Genomic DNA, 27353 nt, shown 5'->3' with positions numbered 1-27353 from the left:
GTGACTGCTCTGCACCCTCCAGGGAGTTCCAGGGCTTATGGGCAGGGGGAGGTGAGATGGGACTCACATCCACAGACAGAGCCTGTGGCCCTCCTGCCTTCCTCCTGCACCTTCTCCCCAGCAGGGTCCTTGCCCTGTACCTGGCTCCCCCCCTCCCCTTCCATTCCTCCTGCCCTGCACCCACCTGGGCAGCCTCCCGGGTGCAGGGCCTCTCCGTCAGGGGAGGGAGGGACAGAGCCTTCAGGGCCTCCTGCTCTAGGACTCTCCTCGGCCCAGGCTGACCTGGGTCCTTTACTCCTGGATTTCCAGGGTCACCTGACTACCCCCCCCTGCCCCCAGTCTCCCTAGTGTCAGTCCCTCCCCTGGCCACCTCTTCAGGGGAGAGTCCTTCCTCCTGCTGCAGCTGCTCAGTGAGGCCCGAGAGATCCAGCTCTGGTTCTGGGGAAAGCAACTCTGCCAGGAATCGGGGGTGAATGACCGCCTCCACCTGGAATGGAAGGAAGAGGCTGTGAGCAGCCTTGGCAGGTGTGCCCTGGGAGGCGGGAAGGCCTGGGAGAAACGTGACTAGCAGAGGCCAATCCATAGCCCCCCTCACAAAGGGGGAGTTTTAAACTCCCACAGGCATTGTCTACTCTTACATAAAGCTCACAAGCAGGTGTACATGCAGACACATGGGCTCGAAAGCACCAACACATAGGCACTGACACAGACACACAAAGGCCTCCAAAGAGAGAGACACACACACACATGTACAACTTTCACATCCACATATACACATCCTATGCACCAAAGTACACTCAGACACACAGGAAGACACACAGATGTCAGGGTCAAGGACCAGAGCCTAAATCCCATTATCCTGGGCCAAATCCAGAACTAGTGTGCGAAAAGCATCTCTCCCTGGAATCCTGGAGTCTCAGACTCCAGGCCCAGCCCACCTTGGTGTCAAAGTCCTCCTGGGAACACAGCTTGTCCACGTAGCTGAGGAGATCCGGGTCTGGGAAGCAGCCGTCCTCGTCCTGTGGCAGCTCATATCCATCCTCTTGACATTCCATATCTGACTCCCCTGTGGCTGAGGGGCCAGGACCCAGCAGTGCCTGCGGGATGTCCCCGTGCTCCCTGCGAGCCTCAGGGGGAATCTCCTTGGGGGCCTTGTTCTCCAGCAGCTGCCAGGCTCTGCGTGGCCTTGGGTGGGTGTGCTGGACCCTGGGGCCGTGTTTCCTTGGAGCACAGGCTGAGGCAGAGCAGGAGGAAGGGAAAGTGAGGGGACACAGCGCCCAGATGATGACCCCTGAGCAGGCACATGGGAGGGCATTGTTGTGGGGCAATGGATATGCATGTGGGAAGGGGGAGGAGCAGCCAGAGCCTCAGGTTTTGTGGGAGGCCAGATTCAAGTCAGGGACAGGTAAAAGTCAGGTGTGAGAACGTGTGGAACATCTAATGATCAAGGGTCTCCCCACCAGCACACTTGTTAGGCATATTTCACAGGGGCCCCTTAGACGGGGAGGAGGGTGATGAGGTTCTAAATGGACCAGGTCCACACCCCAGAGGGGAAAGGGGGCACTGACACCCCCTCGGGGGCTATCTGTGTTGAAAGACCAATGCCCCCTTGAGGGAAAAGGAGCAATCTGGGAACAGGGACCAGGCCTAGGCCTCTCTTACCTGTGCCTTGACCTCCAGGGTGAAGGTGATTCACAGACTGAGTGCCCCTTTTGCAGGATGTGGGTTCCTGAGGAGCCAGCTTTGTTGGAGCTGGAGGAGGCATGCCCTGTGCCCACGTTGTGCAGGACACGTTCCCCATCCTGATCTCATCCTCTTCCTCAAATTACATGAACCTGGGGGGTGTTGAGGGACAGGCCCCAGTGAGAAAGCCACCTGGGCTCTGGAGCCCACCCAGGGCAGCAGGACCGAGGGGGTGAGGAGAGCGTGTCCTTGGGGCTGTCAGGGCGCTGTGCGGTGCTGTCACAGCAGGGAGCTGCTCTGGCGCAGGTCCAAGATCTGGGCCTCTTCCTGAATGACCAGCCCTGGAGCTGGAGGGCATGGCCCAGCAGAGATCCAGGTCAATCTCTGGGACCAGGCTTAGGGACACCATGTCGGCTGTGGGGGCCCCTGCTCATGTGCCCCTGGACCTTGTCTGACCCAAAAAATGGAGATGGCCAGTGGCCTGGTCAGGCACGTATCCCCACAGAGCCCTTGCCCGAACCCAGAATCTGGGGCTGGGAGTGAGATTGTGGGAAAGCACACATGAGACAGGGCCCAGCACAGGCTGGAGTGGGGATCCTACCCTTAGAGGTGAGGCATCTCTTGCCACTGAGTGCTAGCTGCTCCTTTGGTTTTGTTTGGAAACTAGGAGATTCCCATGCAGAAATGACAGGGACGGCCAGAGACCCGTGGGCTTCCCCAGGGATGGCCGGTTGCCCATTCCAGCCATCGCTGATGAGGAGAGGCCTACCACATGCTAGGTCAGTGACGGCCAGGCACCCAGCATGAAGGGGTGCCAGGCTGCTGGGTGGAGTCCTCACCCCTGCACAGCCCCCATGCCTTCAGGGGACCACCTCCTGGGCTGCCGTGCTCCCCAAGGCGATTCTGAGGCCTCCCCACATCAGCATCACGGTAGGGCAGAGCTCCTGGGACAGGCAGGCTGGAAGAGCCAAGCTCTCCAGGTGGCAGAGGGGATTCTGGAGGCCAATAGGATTTGGGGATTCAGGGAACAGGAGGTGTCAGGTGCCAGCCTCCTCTTGCATCCTCTCTGATTGCTAGCACCAGAGCCAGATCCTGCCCTGGGGCCTGCCCATCACCCACCACCCACCCCACCATGTCGCCCATGGCCCAGGACCCTGACTCACTTTGCTGCCATTTCATAAAAGGCCATCCTCTCAACGATGCTCATGTGCTGCCATTCCTGCATGGCCTGCCGCATTCCCTCCTCCAGCGTCATGGTGGGTTTCAGGCGAGCCAGGGTGCAAAGCACTGGGCTGTAAGCCCTCAGGGTCAGTCTCTTGGTACAGCCCAGCCCCCAACTGCCCAACCCCACCCAGCTCCAAGGCCTCCATGGGCCCCAGCCCTGCCAAACCCAGGCTCAAGAGGGGGAGACGAGGGTGTCTGGAGAGCAAAGGCAAGCCTTCCTGGTGCCTGGTGCCACCACCTCCCACTCACCAGAGGATGCTTGTCCACTCCCTGGCTATAGCTGGGACACTGTGGCTGGGGGGGTTTGCCATCTCATATAAAATGCAGCCCCCTCAATGTGGGAGGGAAGGTGCCAGTCTACCTGCTAACAGGTTTGAGAATTCCAAGGATTCTTCTGCCCAGGTCTCTGCACTAGATGGCCTAGTCCCCCTTTTTGGAGGGACCTCGGGTCTAGGAGGGATGTTCCTGCCAGGCTCACCACTCTAGGAGAATAGACCATTGCCCTTAGGACAGCTCGACCACCTCCCCGTTCACACTGGACTTCTTCAGAACAACAAGGACCGGGCATGCAGAAAGCTCCGTCCTGGGCCTGAATGTCCTAAGCCTTATCTGAAGTGATACCCACTGGCTGCCAGAGGCCCAGGTCCATGTTGAAAGGAGGTAGCACCAGAGAAGCAGGTCCCATTCAAACTGTGGCTCCTCACATCCGAGCAGGACCCTCTCGGACTGCTCTCCTGCACTCAATGTTATCATGGCAGTGCAGAAAATGAGACAACTGGTCTTGCATGGTGGTGGTAGCTGAGCTAAGGCACGGACGGGATGTCATGGACTGGACATGGGACACATCTGAGTGCAGATGTGCCTCCTCATAGCATGGACATTGCTGTCAACCCTCCTTCTTTCGAGGTGAAAGGATGCCTGGAAGCCTAAGCAGGGAGGCCATGCCAAGGTCCTGTATATGCGAAGGCTCCAGCTGAGCTAATGAGGGCCTGAGAGGTCACTTACATGAGAAAGCAGGAGAGAGCTTCTGCATCGGGGCTCTGGGGCAGGTGACTCTGGGCCAGGGACTTGAAGCGCTGCCAGCGTCGGAAGTTCTGATAGACACTCTTATGGTGAGAGGCGTCCTCCTGAGGGCCCGTGTGCTGGGAGGCATGCAGGCTGCCTGCCCCAGAGGTGCCATGTGGCCACGGCCCAGAGCTCGCTGGGGGCAGGATGAAGGCCATCTGGGCAGCTGGCGGTGCAGCTTGAGGAGGAAGGCCTGGGGCCAAGCCTCCCTTGCCAGCCTGAGCTGCTGCAATAGCTGGGGCAGCCACCCCGCTGTCCCCCAAAGGGCTTGCTATGCAAATCGGTGCAGGACACAAAGCACTCCCCATGACGGCCCTGGAAGCATTCCCATTGAGTGGGGCCTGAGGTCGCCCAAAGGCCTGAGACTGGTGGGGCAATGCTGACCTCCCTCCTGACCAGACTGCGACAAGGATGTTGCCAAGCCCTGGGGCAATGGGGCCATGGTCAGCAGGAGTCACCCGAGGTGTCATGGGGTGAGCTGGCTGCAATAGGGTGCTGCCAGGCAGGAGTAATGGGGCCATGGGCGGTGGCAGGTGCTGCTCCCAAGCTGGCTGGGGTTGGGAGCCAGGAGTTGGGGGAGGATAGGAGCGTGAGGCCCCAGGGGGCATGACCACATCCGTCCCCAGCAGTGGAAATGCTGTGGAGAGAAAGGAAAGGGGTGAATGGAAGAGGAGAAGGGGTGACATGGACGGAAGGTCTCTGGGGACTCAGAGGGCACACCTCAGTGGGAGAGGGCATTTGCCCCAAGGAACCTGTGTGTTGTGCAGATGTCATGGAGGGATTTTCATGTTCTGACTTCAGTGGGAGAGGGCATTTGGCCCGAGGAAGCTGTGTGTTGTGCAGATGTCGTGGAGGGATTTCCATGGTCTGACCTGTGGTTGAGAATTACTGCCCTGGTGACCTTGATCCCCCACACCAAGTTCCCTTCCCCTGTCTACCGAGAAATGCTCAGCTCAGCAGCAGGGATTGGAGAGCCTCCCTGAGGAGCTCCCTGACACCTCGTCCTCACAGGCTGTCCCCACGTCCTGGACCTGAGAGGCCATCTACTCTGAGCATGCCCCTCAGCAAGGTCACTGGCAGGTAAGGGCCTTCTCCAAAGTCCTTCCAGGCACCGTGAGGCCTTTGATGGACCTCCACTGTCTAAAGTCGAAGGGCCTCACATCCTCCTCAACCCTTCCTCTCGGGATGCTCAGCACACATCTGTTCTGTCTTTCTTTCTTGACTTCACACAACACCTCTCAAAGGCTGAGAAGATCGCTCTGCACACAGAACCCTTAGACAAACATAGAACAGCCCCACCAAGCATGCACCTGCCTCTCCGAACCACCCAGAGTGGACACTTCACGGGGGCTAAGGTGTGCCACCCCATCCCGATGGCCCAGAATCCCTCCCACCATGCAGTTCTGCTCCTCAGAGAGAGGTCTGAGAAGTCGGTGTGTATCCCCTGCATTTTTGCCACTTCCCATCCAGGGTTGGCTTCCGAAGATGAGCACGGGCCCAGGGTGGCTCATGTGACAAAAGTCATGGGAGTAGAGGCTGCCTGGGGTCCTTCCCCTTCCAGCTCCCAATAATGGAAAGTGAGGACAAACTGAGAAGCAGGCAGGAGTCAGGTGCCATTGTGAGAAAACCGCCCATTCAGGAGAAGGAGGTACATACCACGAGGCACCGAATTGACCTCCACAGGTATCCTAGGAGGTTCCAGGGTAGCAGACTAGATCATCTTCCTGCTTCTGTGCTACACTGCTTCACCCCCCCACCTTTACAAAGGAAGCAGCCTTCCTAGGCATTCCACCTGCACCAGCCTCTCTCCACATGTAGTAGTAGTGACTTGAAATAGGAACACAGGCCTCATCTCAAAGTCAGGCCTCAGCTTCTGCCATGAGCCACCTGACAGGCTGCGCCATGTCTGCAGAGACGTATTTCCACAAAAGGGAAACCAATACAGAACACCTCAGGCCCACGAGTCCTAGCTTGGGTGAAGTCACCTGGTTGCCCATCCCTTGTGGAATCCAAGGCCACAGTTGCCTGACCTGAGAAGTGAGTTCTGGGCGGGATGGTGGGAAACGTTCTGGGCCATGGCAGCGAAAGTCACATCCTGCCCAGCTCATAGCAGACCCTTTCCTGAGCATGTGGCCACAGACAACACCCACCAGCACTGAATCGTTTTCTGACTATACCCTCCCATTCCACGCCCCCATCAGCCAGAGTATGCTCCAGTTCCAATCCCTTAGAGAGGTCTGATGAGGCGAGCTTCAGATGCCTGAGGACCACAAGGCGGGGCTAGGCTTTCCCCATGACCCACCCAGGGCCAGCCACAGGACACTGGCTACACACACGTTCCAAGTGGCTTGTCTCCCTTCTAGAAACCGCCAACCTACCTGCTGCCATCCTGCCTCCCAGCCAGAGCAAGGCCTCTTGAACCACCTGCAAGCAGCTGTCCTCCCCAGGGCAGCCTCAGGTTTCTACAGGCTCCCCAGCTGTGATGTCCCTGAGGTGCAGTGCTCTCGCCTTCCTCTCCTTCAGTCCAACTCCATGTCCACAGTGAAGGGTCCCAACGGAAACCCAGGGATTTGAGGGAGGCCCTTTCTCTTGGAAAACAGCCCCTGCCTAGAGGCTTACCGCCTTCTGAAGCCATTCCCACAGGCATGGGCCTGGACCACCACGGGCTGGTGGCCTCAACGTGGACAGTCAAGAGCAGGACCCAGCGAGGGACCTGCCCCAACAGATGCTCAGGAGGCAAGTAAAGGAGCCCAAGTTTGAATCTCAACAGTAGAATGCGGGCCTCCAGTCATTCTGCAGTGGGGGAGGGGCCGAGGGAAGGTGAGCCTGGGTGGGGGTGTGGTGCCATTCCATGCTGGCCTCTGCAGGGAGGCAAGAACCAGACGTTTCTTCCACCTTATGCAGGGGCCAGACAATTGTCGAGTGCCTCGTCAGGCAATGTATGTGTTAGTTTTCAGAGTCACAGCACCAAGTTTTCTCTTGATGTTCCCTTTCCCTTCGTTATTCATCAACTTGTTTGTTGTCTTTCAACCTGTTCAGCTTCCGTCCTGGCTCTTGTCTCCCTTCCCCAGAGGCCAGACTTTCTGAACACAATTTACCTTTTATCATCTGATAACCACGTCGGTTTTCATATGGCCATCTGGAACCCAATGTTTATGGTTTGGCTTCTCTCAGCAGACCCACCATTTGTGATTGGTGTGTGTCCGTCTTTCCTAAGGAAGCCGTCCTTGTGTGCCAACCAGAATCCAGCAGGACCCACCTTCCTCATGTTCCCTTGTGCTGGAAAGGCCCAGCCTATCCAAAAAGCCACTGCACAGCCCACGTGTTCAGGACCAGAGATCAGTCTGACGTGTTTCCCATATTATGACATTGCTGGTAAGTATTGGAGCTTTTCGCTTTTAAATGTTTGAATGTAACATTTTCAACAAATCCTCCCCTCGCAGGGATACAGTCCACGTATGCCGAATAGCATATGGAGTGCTGAGTCCTCCTCTCCCCTCTTTCCCCTGTCCACTCATTCCTCGTTCCCACCAGGGAACAGAGATACCTGTTTCATTCACATCTTTTCAGAGATCTTTTGGGCAAGCAACTTTGAATGCCATCCGTTTTCCTTTGGAGGTAGTATTCCTTTGTCTCTGGTTGAAATGTACCATGTGCACAGGGAACTCCATCTTGGAATTGTGATGGAACAGGTTGGGGGATAATGTGAGAAAGTGATTATGTATGTATCCTATATAGATATATATGTATCATATATCATATATACATACATCTGTCTGTAGGACAGGGTCCTTTGGCTACGCAGCAGAAGTAGACAAAACATTGTAAATCAACTGCAGTGGAAAACCTAACCTCTTGTAAGATCAAAGAGTTCCTCTTGAGAAAAATAAAAAAGGAAAGGAGAAAATTAAATTGCGTCCCCGTAGACCTGAGTATCTTTCCTTTTGTTGCCTTCCTACTGATATTGTGGCTCCTCTGTTACGGGATGCATTTTTAACATGGGAGTTCCTCAATTCTCTTGAAATTCAATGTACTGAAAGGGCAGAGTACTCAAAGCCAGGCAAAAACAATAGTAAATGTGCAGCTCCATTTGAGTTTTTCATTTCCCATACACAGTGCCTGCATTTAGCCTGACCTGTGTCCCGTTCACCATTTTGGACATATCTTTACTGCAAGTACTTTCCCTGTGTATCTGAAGTTTACCTTTCCCTTGGAATCAGCATGCACCTGGCAAGACTCGCCCATAAGGGTACCATATTAGACTTCAGGGAGTGGGCAGTTCTTGAGGGAATGAGAACTTGGAGTGGAGACCGAAAGGTGCCTTTTGGTTCAACCCAAAAGAAAATGGCAAAGGGACGCCAAATCTGCAGGCTCTTTGGATGAAATGGCAATGGAAGAGCCAAGAGATACTATTGCGTCTTTGAGCTTTATGTGGTTAAGGACAGAAGTAAGGGAGGAGAAGACAAAATCTTCTCTTTCCTTATGTGAAAGAACCAGATGTATGTGTGTGGGGGGGGTCTCCTGTTTTAATTGCTTTCTCCTTTGGGGGACACACGTGCTGCCTGTGGATGCTCCTAGGCTAGGAGTCACATCGGACCTGCACGAGCAGGCCTCTGCCATAGCCAGAGCAATGTGGGATCCAAGCTGCGTCTGGGACCTACAGTACACCTCAGGGCAACCCCGGATCCTTATTCTACTGAAGGAGGCTGGCATGGAGTGTGCATCCTCACAGATCCTAGGGGGGTTTATGTCTGCTGAGCCATGATGGGAATTGCAGGCTTTTGTAGGTGTGAAAACATCGACTGCCCGTGATGTGGGTGTGCCCTTTGACACAGTGCCAGCTTTTTATCCACCAATGTCCAATCTCCACGTGTCCAAACCCACTCGCATCAAAGTCCTCCCCAGCAAGCCCCGCTTAAAAGCTGGTGCATTTCCTGTCTGTATCCCATACCCTTGCTCTTGAGAATCGAGGCTCGTCCTTGCCTATGGTGCTGTCTGCATGGGAATCAAAGTAGCATCCCTGACACAGCCAAACGGAAACACACCTGAAGAAACGTTCAGATTGGGAGGTAAGGTCAGCTTATCACGATGCAAGTGATAGGAATGCATATGTCCATCTTGTGTGGTGAGAGGCGAGGTCTCGGGAACATCATCAAGGGAGGTGAGGGGTGAAAACCTCCCAGGACTGCAAGCAAATCTCTTGGGAGGCAAGAGTCCCTGTGTGCAGTAGCAGAACTACAATTCCTCCTGCTGTTAGGGTGTTGGGCAAGGAAGGAGAGGTTGAAAGGATTGTTGCAGATTGAGAAAAAGGACTTGTGTGGGTGCTTCCGAAGCTTCTTGCCCCTTGCAAAGGAACATGGACTCCAAAGAGGGTGAGAAGCTGAGGCGAGAGTATCTCCTGCAATGCCATGGTGAGCTTTGTAGGAAGAAACTCTGGATGGGGCACTGCACAACTGAGCACCATGGGAATAGGGCTCTCTATTGGAGCGTTTATACTGAAGAAACATTTCAAGGGTTTTCAAACAAGACCTTCATATGAGAAGATTGCTGAGACACCCATTGTACCCAGGCATTCAGGAAGGCCAGGCTTGCTTGTTGCTTCCTCCCCTTCTTCAGCCACTCCTGCAATTTGTTACAAGATTCTCACGCATAGCTCAGATGTAGTATTTGTGGGGGTTTCTTGTTTGGTTGGTTTTGAATTGTTCTTCCCCCAAGACAATGGTTTTGCTACTGTACAGCATGGTGACCAAGGTACACACACATGTACACATTCTAGTCGCTCCCATGAGCATGCTCCATCACAGGTTCCCAGTGCTACACAGCAGGATCTCATTGCTAATCCACGCCAAAGCCAATCCTTTGCATCCCTTCACCCCAAGCTCCCAATCCACCCTACTCCCTCCCCAGATGTCCTATTGGCATGAGTCTTCTCAGGGACACTGATACAAAAGTTGCATTGTGGAAACGAGGTGCTCCCACTTCTTCCATCATTTTTGACTGACTTTGGACTTCTGACGGCCGCATCCATGGCATCGGGTGATTCCCAGGCTAGGGGTCCAATCAGAGCTGTGGCCCCTGGCCTATGCCCGTGCCACAGCAATGCCAGATCCCAGCCGTGATGGCAACCTACACCGCAGCTCACATCAACACCCGATCCTTAACCCATCGGGCGAGGCCAGGGGTGGAACCCGCAACTTCATGGTTCCTAGTCAGATTCGGTTCTGATGCACCATGACACGAACTCCTTCTGTTGTTCATTATTTTATACTACCTCAGAACCCTACATGCCGACATCGGAGAGGCAGAGGTTGTCAAATCAGCTGCACTGTAATTAGGGAAACCAGTCATGGAAGTGGGTGTCTCAACGTCCTTTGGACCATGAGCTCTGATTGTTCCTGCAGAGAGCTTCGGGGCAGGCACTGGCGGCTGAGGAGACACATCTCTGGAGATGGATCACTAGCATCAGGAGACAGTGAACCTTCCACTCCCACATGGAAATTGAAAGGCACCGAGAGATCCCAGGTTAGTGTCTTGTGGACGTTTCAAGTCTGTGCCCTTGGGAGCTCTGGGTGTCATCAGATAGATGTAAGGGTCTTGAGAGGTGTCCTGTGGAGGAAGAAATGCTCTGATGTTGCCACGGACCAGAAAAGGGATCTGAGGGTTCAAGTTTCTTTGGCGAGCATTACCAAGTCAGGTCAGTATGTTGAATCTGCTCCTACTTCTTTGTGGGTAGATGGCCACCTGAACTTCCACTATGTCGTGCAAAACGTAGGGAGGGAGAGGAGTAGTGTCCCCAAAGAACCTGCTGTCTTGTGACTGGCCAAGAGGGTCACGTTTAGCTCACCAGCATAACCAGGACAACCAGAACCGTACAAAGGAGACACACCTGTGCACCAACCTTTATTGAACAAGCTCCATGTTTTAAAGAAAGACATGAAGAAAAAACATGCGTGGAGAATCGAGGCATTTGGAAATTCTCTAGGCATGGAGCACCATCTCTGAAGAGAGGTTCCCAGATCTCCAATTGCGTGCTAGAATGGTTCTTTAATGGATCCATCCAATTTGCTAGGGGAAAGACCCTTCTCTTTCTAGACAAGCAAATCCCAACCCAAAGAGCCCACACAGCCTAAGGTACTGTGGCCCAAAGGGCATGAATGTCCTTGGCCCACTTTGAGGATTCTGTGCTTAGGCTGGATCTCTGCAAACTCTTGTATGGGGATCCTATCTAAATGCATGGGTTTCACCAATGCAGTGTGACCATGGGGGTTCATCTCCCAAGAGATAGATTTTAAGAAGCGATGGCCACAGAAGCTCCCAGGGAGAAGACAGGAAGACAACACCAGAGAGCTTTCCAGCGAATGCAAATCCTCCATGACATTCCTGTCTTGGAGGGAGCTCCTGGGCCAGCTCTTCTGATGCTTCCTTCCCTCCCTCCTCTTCCCACCTGTCCCCTGCTGACTGAGCTGTTGTGCACAGAGACTACCATCCCCCAACCGCTCCTAGTGTCTGTTGAGGAGGGTCCGCTTGGGTAGTCAGTAGTGCACGTGGGAGCAAAGAGGGTGTTTTCCCAAGGGGTGGCCTGCCTGAGGGTGGAGCCCATCCTGGTGGCCTTTAGCGTTCATTCCGTGACAGCCCTGCTAAGGAATATGGGGACTCTTCAGCCATTGGGTGTGACCGCTCTGTGCTCTTGTGCACGCTGCAGACTCCTTGTGCAAAGAGGAGGAAAGCATAGGAAAGCTCGAAGGAAGATTTCCAATTTGAAAACTCTCATGGGGTTCACAAGAAGTAGCTCAGGGCATGGGAAAAGGAGTGAAGATGTACCATCCAGGCTCCTGGTTTCACTGGTGTCTTCCTTTCTCACATACCAATGTTGGTCAGCACTTCTGTTCAAAGGGCATGCTTGGGTCTCTGTTGGGGGCAGCCTTGCTGAATGTAGTGTTGACCAACTAGTTGGAGTCGGAAGTAAATTGTGATGGATTTGCAAGCCTAGGGGGGATTGGTACAAGGCCACCTGGTTGTCGGGAATCTGGTAATCCGTCAAAGGTGCGGGTTGGTTGGGTTTTGTCTATGGATATGTGTGTAAGGGGAGATCATGCCTGTGTTTGGGTGAGCGTTTGTCTTTGGAGGGTGCTGAGATGTAACAGAGGCATAGTCCAGGAGCTGGCGTTTAGGTGTTTGTCAGTTGGTGTTCAGGGGCCTATTTTTCATGGATGTTTTCCGCCATGAAGTTGGGGAATGTGTGTCTCCTGGTGGACTTGGTAGGATTATCTGCCTAGGCCTCAGGGCAATGTTAGGGAAGTCCAGGGGCCGATCTGTGTGTGTGTACCTTTGGGGCCTGTAGTGAAACTTCGTAGTTGGGACTTGACCGCAGCCAAAATTGAGAGTGGGACTGGAATCTACCTTGCCCTCAGCTTGGCACCTGAATCCAGGATCCCAGGTTCAGAGAGGATTCGAGCACACAGACTTCTTCTTTTTGGTGGCATCTGCCCCATGTGGAGTTTCCCCGTCCACGGACGGAGTGCCACAGCAGCAATCGGGACCACTGCAGTGAACACTCAGAATCCTTAGCCTTCCATGCCACAAAGGAACGCCTCGACCTGATCAAACCCACTGTCTTTGCACTCTCAGACCCCTCACCAGGTGTCAGGATTTGATGAAGCTCTGGTTCTTCTGCTTCGTGGCAGGAAGCATTTGGCATGAAGACAAGCCCCAGGTAAAGAGTGAGTTTAGGAGCATAAGACCCTGGGGGGAGATACGCGTAAGCTGGCCAGGGAGCAGAGCAGCCCCAAGAACCAAGAGAGCTACATTTCTAGAATCCAAGGCCCAGTGGGGAGGGGAGACGACTGCCTTCTTCCTCATTGGAGGGTGGATAACAAGGCTTCCATCTCCAGCTCCTCATTGTGCCCTATATGGATGGTGTGCCCTGTGCTGTCACAGTGCTTGTTCAAATCGGTGTGTATTCCCAGGCGTTTGGTCATATATCAACTGGGGTAATTCATCTCAGGTTTCCATCTCCTGTCCTCTTTTACCTAGGCGTGTCCCCTCTCCCCTGTGTTTCTGTCTGGGTGAGGTGCAGAAATGCTCCTTGTCCAGGACTCTTCTCTCCTTGACCTCATGCAGCAGGACTCCACCTCCATATCTGTTGTCTTGTGCTTGAAGTCTTGGGGGTTGTGTCTTGATCGTGTCTGGCACTTCGATGCATCTGGTCTTCCTTCAAGTCGGGTAAGTCAGGGCTGGGTTCCTTTTCTTGAGTGATCATCAGCTTTAGGCCATTTTGAAGACCCCTTTAAAGCTTGTATTTAACCCATCCCCCGTGGGCGGTTTCTGCTCTTTAAGGATCCTCCTCTGTCCTTCCCTTTAGGATGATTATTTGTGTGTTCACGGCCTGTCATATGGCTCTTTGCTTTTTTGTGTGTAGCACATGTTCCAGAGCCGTGCATGTGTCTTTTGATATGTAGAGGGCGAGTCGGCCTATCATCTGGGACGGGTGAATGCTACATAGGTGGCCGTGCCGTATTGGTATGCTTCTGGATTCTGCATGCTGGAAGAGTGCATGCCCTTGGATGGAGCCTTGGGGAGTGTGGGTTTATGGATATGCCGAGAGTGTGTTATATGTGTATTTGGAGGAAAGGACGTAGGGTGCTGGTTTGCAATTGTGTCGTGTACTGAGTAATTGTGGGTCCGCTTGGGTGTTTTGGAGAGTTGTGTGTATAATGCGTTTGAGTGTGTATTCCAGGGGCATGGGCATTTGGAGGCATATTCGCTGGGGCTATGCCCTTGTAGTTTTCAGGAGGGACATGTTAGGCTTATATATGTGGGGACGTGGAGAAGTGTGCGTCTGCTGGAGAGAAGAGGTTCTGTGTTTCCACAGGGGCGTGGGAGACGTGCATTTCTTGGTGTGAGAAATATGTGCTGTGGTTATGTGTTACGAGTTTGCAGATGGATGAGTTGGGTTCCAGGATCATTGGACATGTGGAAGTCATTTCCTATGTGGTTTGCTGGCGATAGGTCCATGTGTCCTACGTGTGTCTACTCGTTTGTGTGTCTATCACCAGGTGCATGAATGACCAGGTTGTGTTCCTATGGTATGGAGGTGTTGGGAGTGTGCCACGTCGCTTCTTGGCAGAATGCCAAGGTGTTTCTACAGGTCCTAGATACGAAGAGATGGTGTGTCCTCATTGAGGGTGAGGGCTGAAATGCATATGCTGTTTACACCCACTCATGTGCAGTGTCCTTTTGTGTCTCTGTTGGGGGAGGGGCAGGGCGGTTGTCTTCTGGAGAGGTGGCACCATGTCTAGTGTTTGGGGCATCTGTATTCAAGGGTTGGGAATATTTGTCTGTGTGTGTCCATAGGTGTTTGAGACGTGTACATGTGTATTAGTACGTGTAGGCGGATTGTGGCTGTGTGTGTATTTGAGGTCCTGGGGCTTCTGTAGTATGTATTTGGAGGGATGCCAGAGGTAGGTCTGTGTGTTTGGAAACAAAGAAATCTCATAGGCGATGTGTGTGTGTTCTGGAATCCTGGCCTAGACGTACTGCAGGGCTGTGGCCTTGCCTATGGGCTGTGCGTGAGACGACTGTGTAGGAGCTGGTGGTAGTGAGCCTGTATATGAGGTAGTCATTGTGCACCACTGGTCGGTGTTTGTGTTCAGGCCCCTGTTGGGTATGTGCATGTGAAGAGCTCAGGTGGTATAGTTTTGTTTGTGGGGAAGTGGGTGGAGTGGGGGGTTGGCCTTTTCTTGTCTTTTCAGGGCAGACACATGGCATTTGGAAATGCCCTGGCTATGGTGGAATTGGCGCTGCAGCTGCAGCTGCCAGCCACGGCCACAGCAAGGCCAGATCCGAGCTGCATCTGGGACTGCTCCATATCTGAAGGCAATCCTGGATCCAGGGATTGCACCTGCCTTCTCTCCTATACGGGTCAGGTTCATTCCAATGTAGCCACGACAGGAATGCCTGCTGGAAATTTTTTCCTCACAACGTCATTTTCAGTTCTTGGCATCAGCCCAGTCATCTTTTCTAGGTCATCGGAGTTTAGTCTTGGCAGATTGTACTTTGCTAGGAAGGTGTCCATTTCGTCTAGGAAGTCTGTTTTCTTGGCATAGAGTTGCTTTTAGTAGTCTCTTCTGATCCTCTGTATTCTGGGATGTCCATTGGAAGCTGGCGTGCATTTTGATGGTTATTGATTTGAGTCCACTCTTTTTTGCCTGATGAGTCTGGCTAAGGGTTTATCCATATGGTGGATGTATTCAAAGAAGCCGTTGTAGCTGCTTTGATCTTTCTGATATTTTTCTTCGTTGCTCTTTCCTTTCTGCTCTGATCATTAGGATGTCTTTCCTTGTGTTTGTCTTTCTCTGGTTGCTTTGGGCATAAGGCCAGGTTGTTTGTTGGTGGTTTTCCTTGTTGGCTGAGGTAGGCTTGTATTGCTGGAAAGGTCCCTCTTCGACCTGCCTTTGCTGCGTCCCATAGGCTTTGGATTGTCATATCTTTGGTGTCACTTGCTTCTTGGGATCTTCAAATTTCCTCTTTGGTTTCTCCAGCACTCCCTTGGTTGTTGAGTAGCATGCTGTCGAGTTTCCGTGCGTTGGTGTTTGTTGCCATTGTTTTCTTGGTGGTTGACTTCGAGCCTCATAGCGTTGGGTTCATAGAAGCTGTGGGATAGGATTTCAATTTCCTTCCATGTACAGTGGCTTGCTTGGTGATGCAGCATGTGATCTCTCCTAGGGAATGTCCGGTGTGCCCTTGAGAGGAGTGTGTATCCTGCTTCATTGGGATGGAAAGCGCTCTACATATGGAGGAAGTGCCCCGTGGTCCAATGCATTATTGAAGGCCTGGGTTCCCTTGTTGATTTTATGTCTGGAGGACCCATGCGTTGATGGGAGTCGGGTGTGAAGGCCCCCAGCTCTGACTGTGTTAGTGTCCATTTCTCCTTTTATGGTTGTAGCAGTTGCCTTCTACATTGCGAGGATCCTGTATTGGGTGCATATAGGTTTCCAGTTCCCATCTCCTCTCCTTGGATTGATCCTTGACCGTTACGTAATGACCTTCTTTGTGTCTTATTAATATGCTTTATTTGAAGGACTCCTTTTTCTGATGGCGGTTTTTCTACTCCATCTCTCTTTTAATTCCCACGCACGAGGAATATTTTCTTGCATCCTCTCACTTTCAATTTGAATATGTCCCTAAAACTGACGGGGGTCTCTTGAAGACAGCAGGTCTATCTATCTGTCTATCCCTCTACCTATCTGGATCGAGATCGAGATGGAGATCGAGGTGGAGAATGAGATGGAGATCTTGATCTAGACCCAGAGAGAAGGAGATGCGTCTTCTTTTTGTATGCATGCAGCCAGTCGATGTCTTTCGGTTGGGGCATTTTGTGCATTTGCATTGAAGGTGCTTCTTGATCTGTATGTTCTTATGGCCATGTTATTAGCTGTGTCGGATTGGGTTTTGTTGGTCTTTTCCCGTCCTCCCTTGTTCTCTGCTCTTGTGGTTTGATGACTGCCTCTAGTGGGGTGTTTGTTGGGTGTTTTTTGATTGTTCTATCCCCGAGACAATTTTTTCCACTGTCCAGCATTGTGACCCAGTTCCCCATACATGTATAATTCGTCTTTGTGCCATTATCATGCTCCATCATAAGTGATTCGACCTCGTTCTCAGTGCTACACAGCAGGATCTCCTTGCTAATCGCTTCCAAAAGCAGTCGTTTGCATCCAATAACCCCAAGCTCCCCATCCATCCCACTCCCTCCCGTCACTCTAGGCAACCACAAGTCTATTCTCCAAGTGCATGAGTTCCTTTAGGTGGAAAGGTTCCTTTGGGCTGTATATGAGACTCCTCATATGAGTGATGTCGTATGGTAGTCGTCCTTCTCTTTCGGACTTCCTTCCCTCTGGATGAGAGGGTCTCGTTCCATCCATGTTGCTGCAGATGGCATTAGGGTGCTCTGTTTTATGGCGCAGGAGTATTGCATTGTGTGTATATACCGCGTCCTCTTTGACTCTTAATTGTTATTTCCCCGATACAATCTTGTTTTCTACTGTACAACGTGGTGACCCAGTTACACATACATGTAGGCATTCTATGTTCTCACATTATCATGCTCCGTCAAACGTGACTAGACCTTGTACCCAGCGCTACACAGCAGGATCTCATTGCTAATCCATTCCCAAGGCAATAGTGGGCAGGCATTAACCCCAAGCTCCCCATCCACCCCACTCCCTCCCCCTCCCCTCCCCCTTGGCCACCACAAGTATATTCTGCAAGTCCATGAGTTGCTTTTCTGTGGAAAGGTTCATTTGTGCCGTATATTTGATTCCAGATGTAAGTGTGTGGTATCCTCTTCTGGAATGGATCCCTTAACCGTGAACTAGTGTCCTTCTTTTCCTTTCTCGATGGCCTTCGTTTTAAAGGCGATTTTGTTGGATATGAGCAGCGCTACTCCTGATCTCCTGTCTTGTCCATTGGCATGAAATATCTTTTCACATCCCCTCCCTTTCTATCTATACGTGTCCTTTGCCCTCGGGTGAGCTTCTCTAGGCAGCAGATTGAAGGTTTTTGCTTTGGTACCCAATCTGGCACTCTGTGTCTTTTGATGGCAGCGTTTGGTCCAGGAACAATTCAGGTGGTCATTGATAGATGTCTCTTGATTGCCATTTGAAGCCTTGTTTTCCCGTTGAGTCTGTGTTTATCTTTTCTTCTTTCTTTTCCTTTGGGTGGATGGGTTCTGTTCCGTTGATTCTCTGCTGGAGTCCTTTCCTTTTCCGATTTTTGAATGTAGTGTTGGCTTTTGGTTTGGGGTTGCCCTGTTTTGTTATTATGTTAACCCCTTCGTATGTCTGCTCACTTTAGCCTGACCGTTACATAGGACCAAACGCGTCATTGAACCAAGAAAAAGGATGTACATTTTCTTCCATTCTTTGCCCTCATTGTATGATTTGATGTAGTTTATTTCATTTTATGTTTTTGACATCTTCATGGTTATATCTGTACGCTGGCTTCTCTAAGTCACTGCTTTCCAATGGTTTTTTCTATTTTCCTTTTTTTTAGTTGGAGAACCCTTTGAGTATTTCTTTCACAATGGGTTTTCTATTGCAGTATTCTTTCAGTGTTGGTTTGTTGGAGAAATTCTTGATTTCCCCTTCGATTTGAAATGATAGTCTTTCTGGATAGGGTATTTGGAGGAGGCAGATTATTTGTTCTTTCTTTCAGTGTTTTCACTGGGTCTCGCCACCCCCTTCTGGCCTGGAGTGTTTCTGTAGAGAAAACTGCTGATAACCTTATTGGGGTTCCCTCATCATGAATGCCTTGCTTTTCTCTTGCTGCCTTTGGCCTCCTCCCTTTCTGTTTCACTTTGGCCATATTTATCAGAATAGGTCTTGCTGCGTGCCTGTTTGGGTTCAACTTGTTTGGGGCTCTCTGTGATTCCCGTATCTTGATATCTCTCTCCTGTAGTTGTTGCTTTAAAACCTCGATTGCAGGACTCCCTGTTGTGGTGCCCTGGAAACTGGCAATGGCCCCTGCCCCTCTCCCCCAGCCACAAGGACCAGACATTCCCTTTGGCTGATGACCTGAGGAGATTTCCCACCAGATGGCCCGGCCCTGAGCACATTAACTCTAGGAAGTCCCAGCTGCTCTTTTTCTAAGCCCCACTGACCCCCTGAGCAAGACCGGCTGCCTCCACCAGGCCTGGTTATGGGCATCTTCTGCAAAGGCTCAACCAAGACCTTGAGAGAACACCAGATGTCTAAAGGAATGAGAAAGGAAGAGGGTCCCGGTTAGGGGTGTGCTGGTGCAGCCCAGGGCCTTGCCAGAGCTGAGGTCTGCAGGGGCTTGAGCTGGCCAGGCTCCACTCCCAGACCAGTTCTCTTGGGCCCTGTTGGTACATATGTCCCTTCTCGGCCTTGGACAGTGCCTTCTTCTGGACCTCCAGGGGTTCTCCGGGCACAGAGGCCCATCTGCTGATAGATTGAAGCCTGTGATTGTCCTGAGGGTCAGTCAGGAGCTTCCTCCATCAGGACGCCCGTGCCTGCCTGCATGGCTTACACAGGCTCATCAGCCATGGGATGCAAGGCTTTGGAACTTCCCAGAAGTACAACTGAGTGACCGTGCATGGCAGAGACTCCTCTGACCTAGCTCTGTTGCTTGCAGCCTAAGTCCCCTGTCCTCCCTAGGGTGATTCCAAGGGGGTGACCCCACTTTTTCAGGGTGTCTCGTGGGGATGGCCCACTGCGGATTAGATGGCTGACATGCCCCCTACCCCAGCATCTTCACCAATAACACCTGCTTCTCCCATGGGACCGATGAGATCCAGAAGCACATGCCTCTCCCTGAGCCCACGGTCCCTCCTCTTCACACCAAGGTTCCATGGCAGTCTCTGCAGGCTGCTGGCTCTCCTGGGCCTGGAACAGGCTTTGTGCCCCCAGAGACTGGCCCCTGCTGCTGTTCATGCTCGAGGTTCTGCAGCAGGCCTGGTGCAGACCCCCTGAGCTCCTGTGCTCCTGTCTCTGCCTCAGACTCCAGTCTCCATTTGGCAAACAGCCACCCCTCCCCCACCAGCTCCATCAGCTGTCCATGGCCCCATCTTAGCCTTCCTGTCCAACAGTGGCCACCCCACAAACCACGCCTGCAATCTCCAATAATCAATGGAAAGTCTCCTCCTGCTGCTGCCTTGGGGCCCTACAGGCCCTCCTCTCCTCTGTCCTTACTTCTTGTGTTGGGTTCCTCCATCTGACTCCATGGACAAGGGGAGAGGACATGAGAGGGAGAGTGTTCCAGGAGGAAGGTAGGAGTGCGGATGCTGGTGGAGCCCAGCTGGGGATAGAGAGGGTGTCTTCCCCTGATACACCTTCCTGCCCTGGGAGTGCCCAGGCCTTTGGAGGGAATCGGTCAGCTCCAGCTGCCCTCACCAATCCCATGGGCAATGGGGCTTAAGTAACAAGAATGTATCAACTCACTCTTTTGGAGCCCAGCCTTCTGAGATCCTGGTATAAACAAGCTGGGTTGGCTCCAAGGCCTCTCTCCTTGGATTTAAGATGCCCATCTCCAGCCTGCGCCCTCACAGCAGCTTCCTCTGTGGGACTCAGAGTCTAAATTTGCCCTTTCTATAGGGGCACCCATCCTATTGTATTCGGGGCCACCTTAGTGATCTGATTTCAGCTCTTTCTGTACAATCTCTGCCCCAGGGCTTGCTGTTGTTGTTCCCTGGAACTGAACCCGAGAAGGAACCATGATTGTTCAGGTTCGATCCCTGGCCTCACTCAGGAAGGGAAGGATCCAATGTGGCCATGAGCTGTGGTGTAGGTCTCAGACCCGGCTTGGATGTGGCATTGCTATGGCTGTGGTGTAGGCCAGCTAACAAAGCTCCGATCGATCGATGGATCGTTCGGATGCCAAGCCTGGGAACTTCCATATGCCGTTCCAGCAGTCCCATCCAAACAAACAAACGTAGGCAATGGAAAGACAAAGAAAAGACTGCTCCACCTAAGGTCATGTTCTGAGGTCCTGGGGGAGAAGCCTTCCACATATGAACTTCGGGTATTACAGTTGTAGCCCCTTTTGGCAGGTGTCTCCAGTGCCAGGGATGAAGGGTCTTTTGAAAGTAAAGGAACATCAGTCCTGGGGTTGGGATGAAGGAGGATCGACTCCCCAAAGTGAGGGAGGGACGTTTCCAGAGTGCAGGGCACTCAAGCCGGATCAGAGCCCATGACCCAAGGCCATGAGGCAGGGGGTTCCAGCACATGGCATATAAGGCTCTTGAAGGAACGGAGTCTAGGCGACTGAGAGGGAAGCTGAAAGAGGAGCTCCAACGCCAGGCTGTGAGATGAGATCCAGGCCTCATAGAACTCTGCTCCTACATTGGATTCCCAGCACCCTCTTTCAGCATGCCCACGGCCCCGCTCTCCATAGCCTGAAGGGGAACAACTCACTGCCCACCTTTCTCGCCCCCACCCCCACATGAACAACTGCCTTCGGTCCAAGGGCCCCAGCCAGCCTGGCCCAAGGGGTCCACACCTCCAGCACTTGGAGCCTGATGTCTCCTTTTCGGCTTAGCTGGCTCAGGCCAACCCGAGGGAGTTCCTGGAAGCAGTGTTGTTGCAATCCTTCCTGCCCTCTGCCTGACCCAGTGTTCTCATGTAGCCAGCAGGATCCCGGGAAGCCTCACAGTGGACCCAGCCTTCAGGACTCACAGTGCTGTGGTGGGTGACCCGTCTCTTCCTAACGTTTGCCCATTTTCTGGTGGAATAGGTCCCGCTGTTATGGTCATGTCTTGGCAGTGCCTTATTCCCTCGAGACACCAGACTTGGGTCAGATGTGTGGTTGGCAGGTAGTTTCTCCAAACCTGTAGCTTCTTTTCACCTAGGAAAATGTTTCCATGTGATGAGGTCCTTTTTCTGTCTGGGGTAGGGTTTTGGCTGTCATGGGGAAGAACGCTTATGTTTTCGTTGTTGCTGATGTTGTTGCTGCCTATTCCAGCGGTATTGATGTACTTATCTTCAGTTTGATTGAAAGGACAGTGAGGTACCATGTTGTGCTATTTCCTGCTGTGTCGCAAAGTGATTCGGTCATACATACACACACACCCCTTCTCCCTCAGATTCTATGCCCATATCGACTATCACTACCTGTGGGCTAGAGTTCCCTGGGCTCTACCACAGGTTCCTGTTGGCCGGTCATTCCATGTACTCCGTGTGCAGAAGCCAGTCCCAAACCCCCAGTCCCTCCTGCCCCGGACTTGGCTCCTTTGGTACCCATCCGGTTTTCCAAGGCTGGGAGTCTGTTTCTGTTCCGTGCACACGTTCATTTGTGTCCTCTCTTTCGGTTCCACTTAGAAGTGGTATCATACGATGTTTGTCTTTCCCTGTCCACCTTCACTTAGGATGATAATTTCCAGGTCCATCCTTGCAGCTGCAGCGTTCATGATTCCATTCTCTTGTATGATTGTGTGATGTCCCCCCGTACATATGAACCTCATCCTCTTTATCCATGCCTCGGCCGATGGACATTTAGCTTGCTCCCTTGTCTTGGCTATTGGAAATGGTGCTTCAGTGGACATTGGGGTGCATGTATGTTTTGAAGGGCCTTTCTTTCCTTTTGATGAATTCCAACTTTCTGTTCTTTCCTTCCCTTTTGGGGTAATGTTTTTCTTGTCATGTGGAAGACCCCTTTGCCAAGCCTGAGGACCCAGAGGTTTGCTCCAATTGTTTTTTCTTGTGTGGCAAACGTTGCATCATTTGTATTTATACACATTTTACATTTGCACTGAATGTTCCATGATGAGTTCATTTTTGTATCGGATAAAAACCCTATCCCTATTCCACTCTACTGCCCTTGAGCTTCCGTATTAGAACATCCCAGGTTGGTGTATTGCTATGTTTCTATTTCTGCATTCTCTCTCTGTACACTGAACTCTGTCTGTCTCTATCCCGCCAGCAATGCCAAGGTGCCCTGCATAGAGCGTTCTCATAAGCCGAATCACCTCCCACATTAATGTACTTTCACGAAATTATGTTTGATGTTCTGGCTCCTTTATCTTTTCTTTATCCATTTTAGAATAATTTCATCCATGTGGGCCAAAAAAAAAAAAACTTTCTTTTGGAATTTGGCAGTATTCTGTGTTGAGTCTTCCCATCCATGTGTATAATACGTGTCTACATTGTTGTAGGTCTTGTTTCATTTTATCACACAGATGCTCTATCCCAAATATCTATCCCCGGATTTCCCATTGTGGCTCAGTTTGTGACGAACCTGAAAGAGTGTCCAGGAGGATGTGGGTTCAATCCCTTACCTGGCTCAGTGGGATGAGCGTCCACTGATGCCACCAGCGGCAGTGTGGCTTGGACCTGGTGTTGGTGGGGCTTTGCTGTAGGCTGGTAGCTGTAGCTCCAGGTTGACCCCCTTGCCTGGGACCTTCCATATGCTGTGGGTGCAGCCAAAGAATGACCGATGGAGCCAAATGCTTCAAGGTTTTGGCAAATCTTGTGTATTGCATGGTGTTTTTAGTTTTGGTGCCACGTTCTTTGGTGGGATTTACAGATATGATGAAGGATTTTGTGTCGACCTTGTATACTGAGACTTTGATAATGTAACCTCCATCTCTTCCGTGTGTCTTGGAGATTCGGTGGGCCTTCCCGTGGAGGTAGCCATGCTATCCATGAGCATGGAGAATTATGTTTGTGCCTGTCTCATCTGTAGGTCTTTCTTTGTTTTTCCTGCCATGCTGCCCTGGCTCGTAGCTACAGTACTAAGTAGAAAAGGAGAAATGAGCAAGAACTTTCTGACCTGTTTTGGATGGAGGAGGAAGACGTTCATTCTTTCACCATCACGCAGGAGGCTTGGTGTAGCTTTTTGTCGAGATGTTCTTTACGGGGTTCAAGGAGTGTCCATCTCTTCCTAGACTTCTGAGCGTTTCTTACATGAGTGGGCCTGGCACATGTTCTGCAAGCGCCATTGTGACCATGTAGGTTTTCCTCAGTAATGTCTTCATGCAGCCTATAAAGTTGATGGTTGTGCACAGTAAGCCAAGCTAGTGTTCCTTGGCTAGAGTCCCTCTGAACATAGGGTATTGTCGTGAGCTCCTTTGTTCCTGCGTTTGCTGTATTTTGTGATTTGTATTTTCTCAATGCCTTGTGTGAAAACGTAGGTTGTTGATGGGCAACCTTGCATCTTTTGTATTCTATAAGCATTTCGTGCCATTTGCTTCCCTCTTAACACCAGTTTGTCTGGATCCTACCACCTGTTAGGTACTGCACGTTCCTTTGCCTACCGTTCTATATATTTTCCAAGTTCTCCTGGAGAGGCCTCTTTGAGCATGGAGTCATTCGAAGGGTGCATCTCCATGTGCACATATCTGGAGGCTTCCTTTCTTCTCATTCTCGTTGTTCTGCAATGGACAGCATATGCTTTGGACCCAGTGGAGTGAAATGCAGTGGCTCTTTGTTTCCTTATCGTATAGGTTCTCCAAACATCCCAGGCAGGAACGGCTCCAATATGACTGTGACAGAGGACGTCTCTGTCTATTTCCCTAACACTGTAACCATAAGGGGATTACCTGAACATGGAAATGCCGGGCTTCTGAAGATGTGTCTGACAGGGCCAGTTCACAGACACCCCTACTCATTGTTGTCTGGTTCAGTTTACAAGTAGAGAGAGAGGAAGGGTCCAGGAGGGGGCCCAGATGCAGTGCTCTGCTGCTTTCTATGGCCATGATCCCATGTGGGCATTGGCTACCACCAGAAGGTTAACATGCAGGAGCCGGGTGCAGTCCCTGGCTGGGGGATCAGCACTCCCAGTGGGCAAAACTCCAGCCTCTCTCCTACTGCCCAGGGCAATTCTGAGCTGTGGGCGCAGCCATCAGGCTCCGAAGGCCGATGACATATGCACCAGAAGGCACTCCCCAGCTCTGTCAGCCAGAGTCCCTGGCTGTTGGCAGGGACTGTGATGTCTCAAGGAAGAAGTCCCACCTCCCAGCTGCAGGTAGGTGGTCTTGAGCAAGTCAGAACTGCCCTTTCTCGTCTTCAGCAAGCAACATTTCCATCCCTCCCTGTTGCTTCCTCCCAACCCATGTGGTTGCCAGTCTTTCTTTTTAAAACCTCTTCCAAAGCACTTCCTGAAAGGACGGGCATCCTCACCCCAACTGACTAAGAAGCACCTCTAGAAAATAAGCAAGTTTCCCCTCACCCAAGACTCTTAGCTCCTTCCAAGGACCATCCTTGCTCCCTCCTGCATGCTGCTGAGTAGCAAAATGTTGGGGATCCAGAACTCCTCCAATGACTGGTGTGCTAGCAATAGCTTCTCTGACAGCAGGAAGCTCCTCCCCCCCAGGCAGAGGCGGTCAGGAGACCGTAGGTGATGGCTCTGTGCTCTGTGCCCCCTTTCAAACCCTTTGCATCCCTGCCATCTGAGGAAGGAAGGCAGTGCCTGGGAAATCACCCTGGTTGCAGATGCATCACTTGGCCTGTCTGGCAAGAGGTCACCTGTGAGCCAGAGGGCCCGAATCCCCTCTGGAACACACTGCTGCATCCCCACCACCCAAACAGGCCCTTCCAATAAGGCACGATGGCCTGGCCATTGGAATGGCTAGACACTGATAGTATGCTGTCTGTGACTGGGAGAGAGGGGACTCGGTGCCTTGGTCTTGGAGACACATGGCATTGGAAAGGCAGAACCCAGGCCAGGGGACCCACCTCCTAAGTCAAATGGGTTTCTTCAGCCAATGCTTTGACTCCCCCTTGAGGGGTTTGGAGATGAGCCTTTCCCTGGTATCAGAGGGTCAGCTTCCCCTTGGTGTCTGTCATAGGTAAAGAGTGTCCAGCCCCTGTCTCCGTCTCACACAAGCTGCACCAATCCAGCCCCTGAAATTGGGAAGCTCCTTCACCCACCCTGGGCCTGGCGGCCATTTCTGTGATGCGGTGAATATGCCATCCATTAATCCACTGTTTCCTTGTTGGATGGAGGGATGCCTGGATAGATGGAGTCTCTGATTGGCATTGGAGGGCCCCACCTGCAGCATAGGGAAGGTCCCCATCTCGGGGTCGAATCAGAGCTGGCATTGCTGTTCTACGCTACAGCCACCGCAATGCCAGCTCCAAGCCACATCCGTAGCCCACACCACAGCTCAAGGAATGCTGGATTCCTTAACCCACTGCACAAGGCCAGGGCTCAAGCCCACGTACTCATGGATAGCAGTCAGATTCTTCATCTTCTGAGCCATAATGGGAACTCCCTAAAATACTATTTGGTGATGGTCTGTACATCTTTCCTTTCTGCAAATTCTATTGCATTCTTTCCTTTTCCATTTTGAGTCGGCTGCATTGGGGCCTGTGGGCTGTTCCAGGCCACGGGTCAAATCCGAGCTGCACCTGCTGGCCTATGGCACAGCCACAGCAATACAGGATCTGAGGCATGTCTCATCCATACACCACAGTTGACGGCAATGCCAGAACCTTAGCCCAGTAAGCCATGCCATGCCTCATCCCCACGTCCCCATGGATCCTAATCAGTGTCCTTAGAGCTGAGCCACACAAACTCCTGTTCTTTCATGTTTTAATGGATTGAAAAGCATGAGTGAATGGCTCAATTTCAGTGTGCCTGCACTTGGCGTTAATCCTAGATTTTTGGCGTTTGCGGCATTTTGCTTTTTTTTTTTTTTTTTTTTTTTTTTTTTTTGTTGGCTTGTTTTTATGTTGTAAGTTGTGGCTGCCCCTGTGGCACACAGAAGTTCCCAGGGACAACCCAAGATCCTTAACCCTCCTCACCCCAATCCAAAAATTATCCCTGATCATGAAAAGTCCCAGGTCTTCTTGTATCAAAAGCTCCCTGGGGGTGGATGCCAGTGGGCTGGTGAGGTTGGGACCACTGAGCTTCACATGATGGAGCCTAAACCCAAGCCATTAACAGGCCATGAGATTAAAGTCACTCACTACCTCCTTTCTTTTGTCCTCACTGGGACTAAGAGGCCGCTGCCTCCACCATTTAGCACATGGCAATAATCCTACCAATACGATAGGATGGTCCCCCACCCACAAGGCACTGAAGCAGAAAGTCCTGTCCCTGCAGCCAAGCCTTTTCCTCTCTGGACAGGCCACCCCCATGGGACACCCTGGAGGAGTGGAGGATCACCCCAGCCTGTCATCTGCCCACTTCAGAGAGGCAGAGAGAAACTCTCTAGAGGTAAGGGCTGCCTCCAGCCTCCATTCTCACTACTGGTGAGTGTCCAGAGGGCTGAACGGGACAGAAGCAGCTCTCCATCCCCAGAGTGTTCCTGGATGCAGAGCATGGAACTGATGCCCCAGAAGCCTCCTAGCCCAGCAGGCTGGAGAGACAGGGATGATGAGGCTGTCCCTGGGGCTAGTGAGAGCTGTGTACTCCCAGGAGCAGCCTGGGCATCCTTGTCTCTGTGGAGGAAAGACTTAGTCATTCACCTGTGGATCCAGACTGCCTGGGATCTCACACATGCTTCGTCCCTCTCAGATCCCCTCTCTGTCCTCAGACGACCCATCTCTGAGGACACAGGCACATGCAAGATGACAGTGGACCAAGTGCATTTCACAACAGAACGATTTTATCCATGTTTTACATCCCCCATCGCAAAGGAGCTACTGTGCCCACCCACACACACCCAGACCCAAGTCCCCACCACTTAACCCCACCCACCCCCACCCCCTGCTGGCTTTGGTCATTCTGTCCTTCCTCCCCACCACTATGGCAGCCAGGATGGTTGCTAGGACCAGGAGGTGCCCAAGGCTTCCATGGGGGCTGCCCAGTTGGACTGGCCCTGGAAGGCTGGCCAACCTTTTCCTACTGGTTGCTGTTCCGCTTCCACCTCCTCCGTGTGCCACATGGGTCACACCTGCTCCTTTGGGGCTGGGAAGGGTCAACCA

The 27353-nt window shown here is 52.1% G+C and overlaps 1 protein-coding gene across 1 annotated transcript; it reads right to left on the bottom strand.

The window, feature by feature from the left end:
• Positions 1-319: 319 nt before the first annotated feature.
• On the bottom strand, positions 320-27313 carry LOC146396327 (NUT family member 2G-like). The gene is given in 7 exon segments (XM_084995473.1): positions 320-487; positions 939-1220; positions 1754-1835; positions 2847-2975; positions 3913-4187; positions 4455-4609; positions 27265-27313. Coding segments are annotated over 7 exon segments (1140 nt in total).
• Between the last annotated feature and the right edge of the window lie 40 nt (positions 27314-27353).

This window comes from Sus scrofa, chromosome 14 (assembly GCF_054392235.1).
Source record: "Sus scrofa isolate SSC_HxYL_T2T_F1_AM1 chromosome 14, Sscrofa_HxYL_maternal_Yorkshire_Landrace_v2.0, whole genome shotgun sequence".
Classification (NCBI taxonomy): Eukaryota; Metazoa; Chordata; class Mammalia; order Artiodactyla; family Suidae; genus Sus; species Sus scrofa.
The sequence above is the reverse complement of the archived record's forward strand: the minus strand, read 5'-3'. Positions and strand labels throughout refer to the sequence as shown.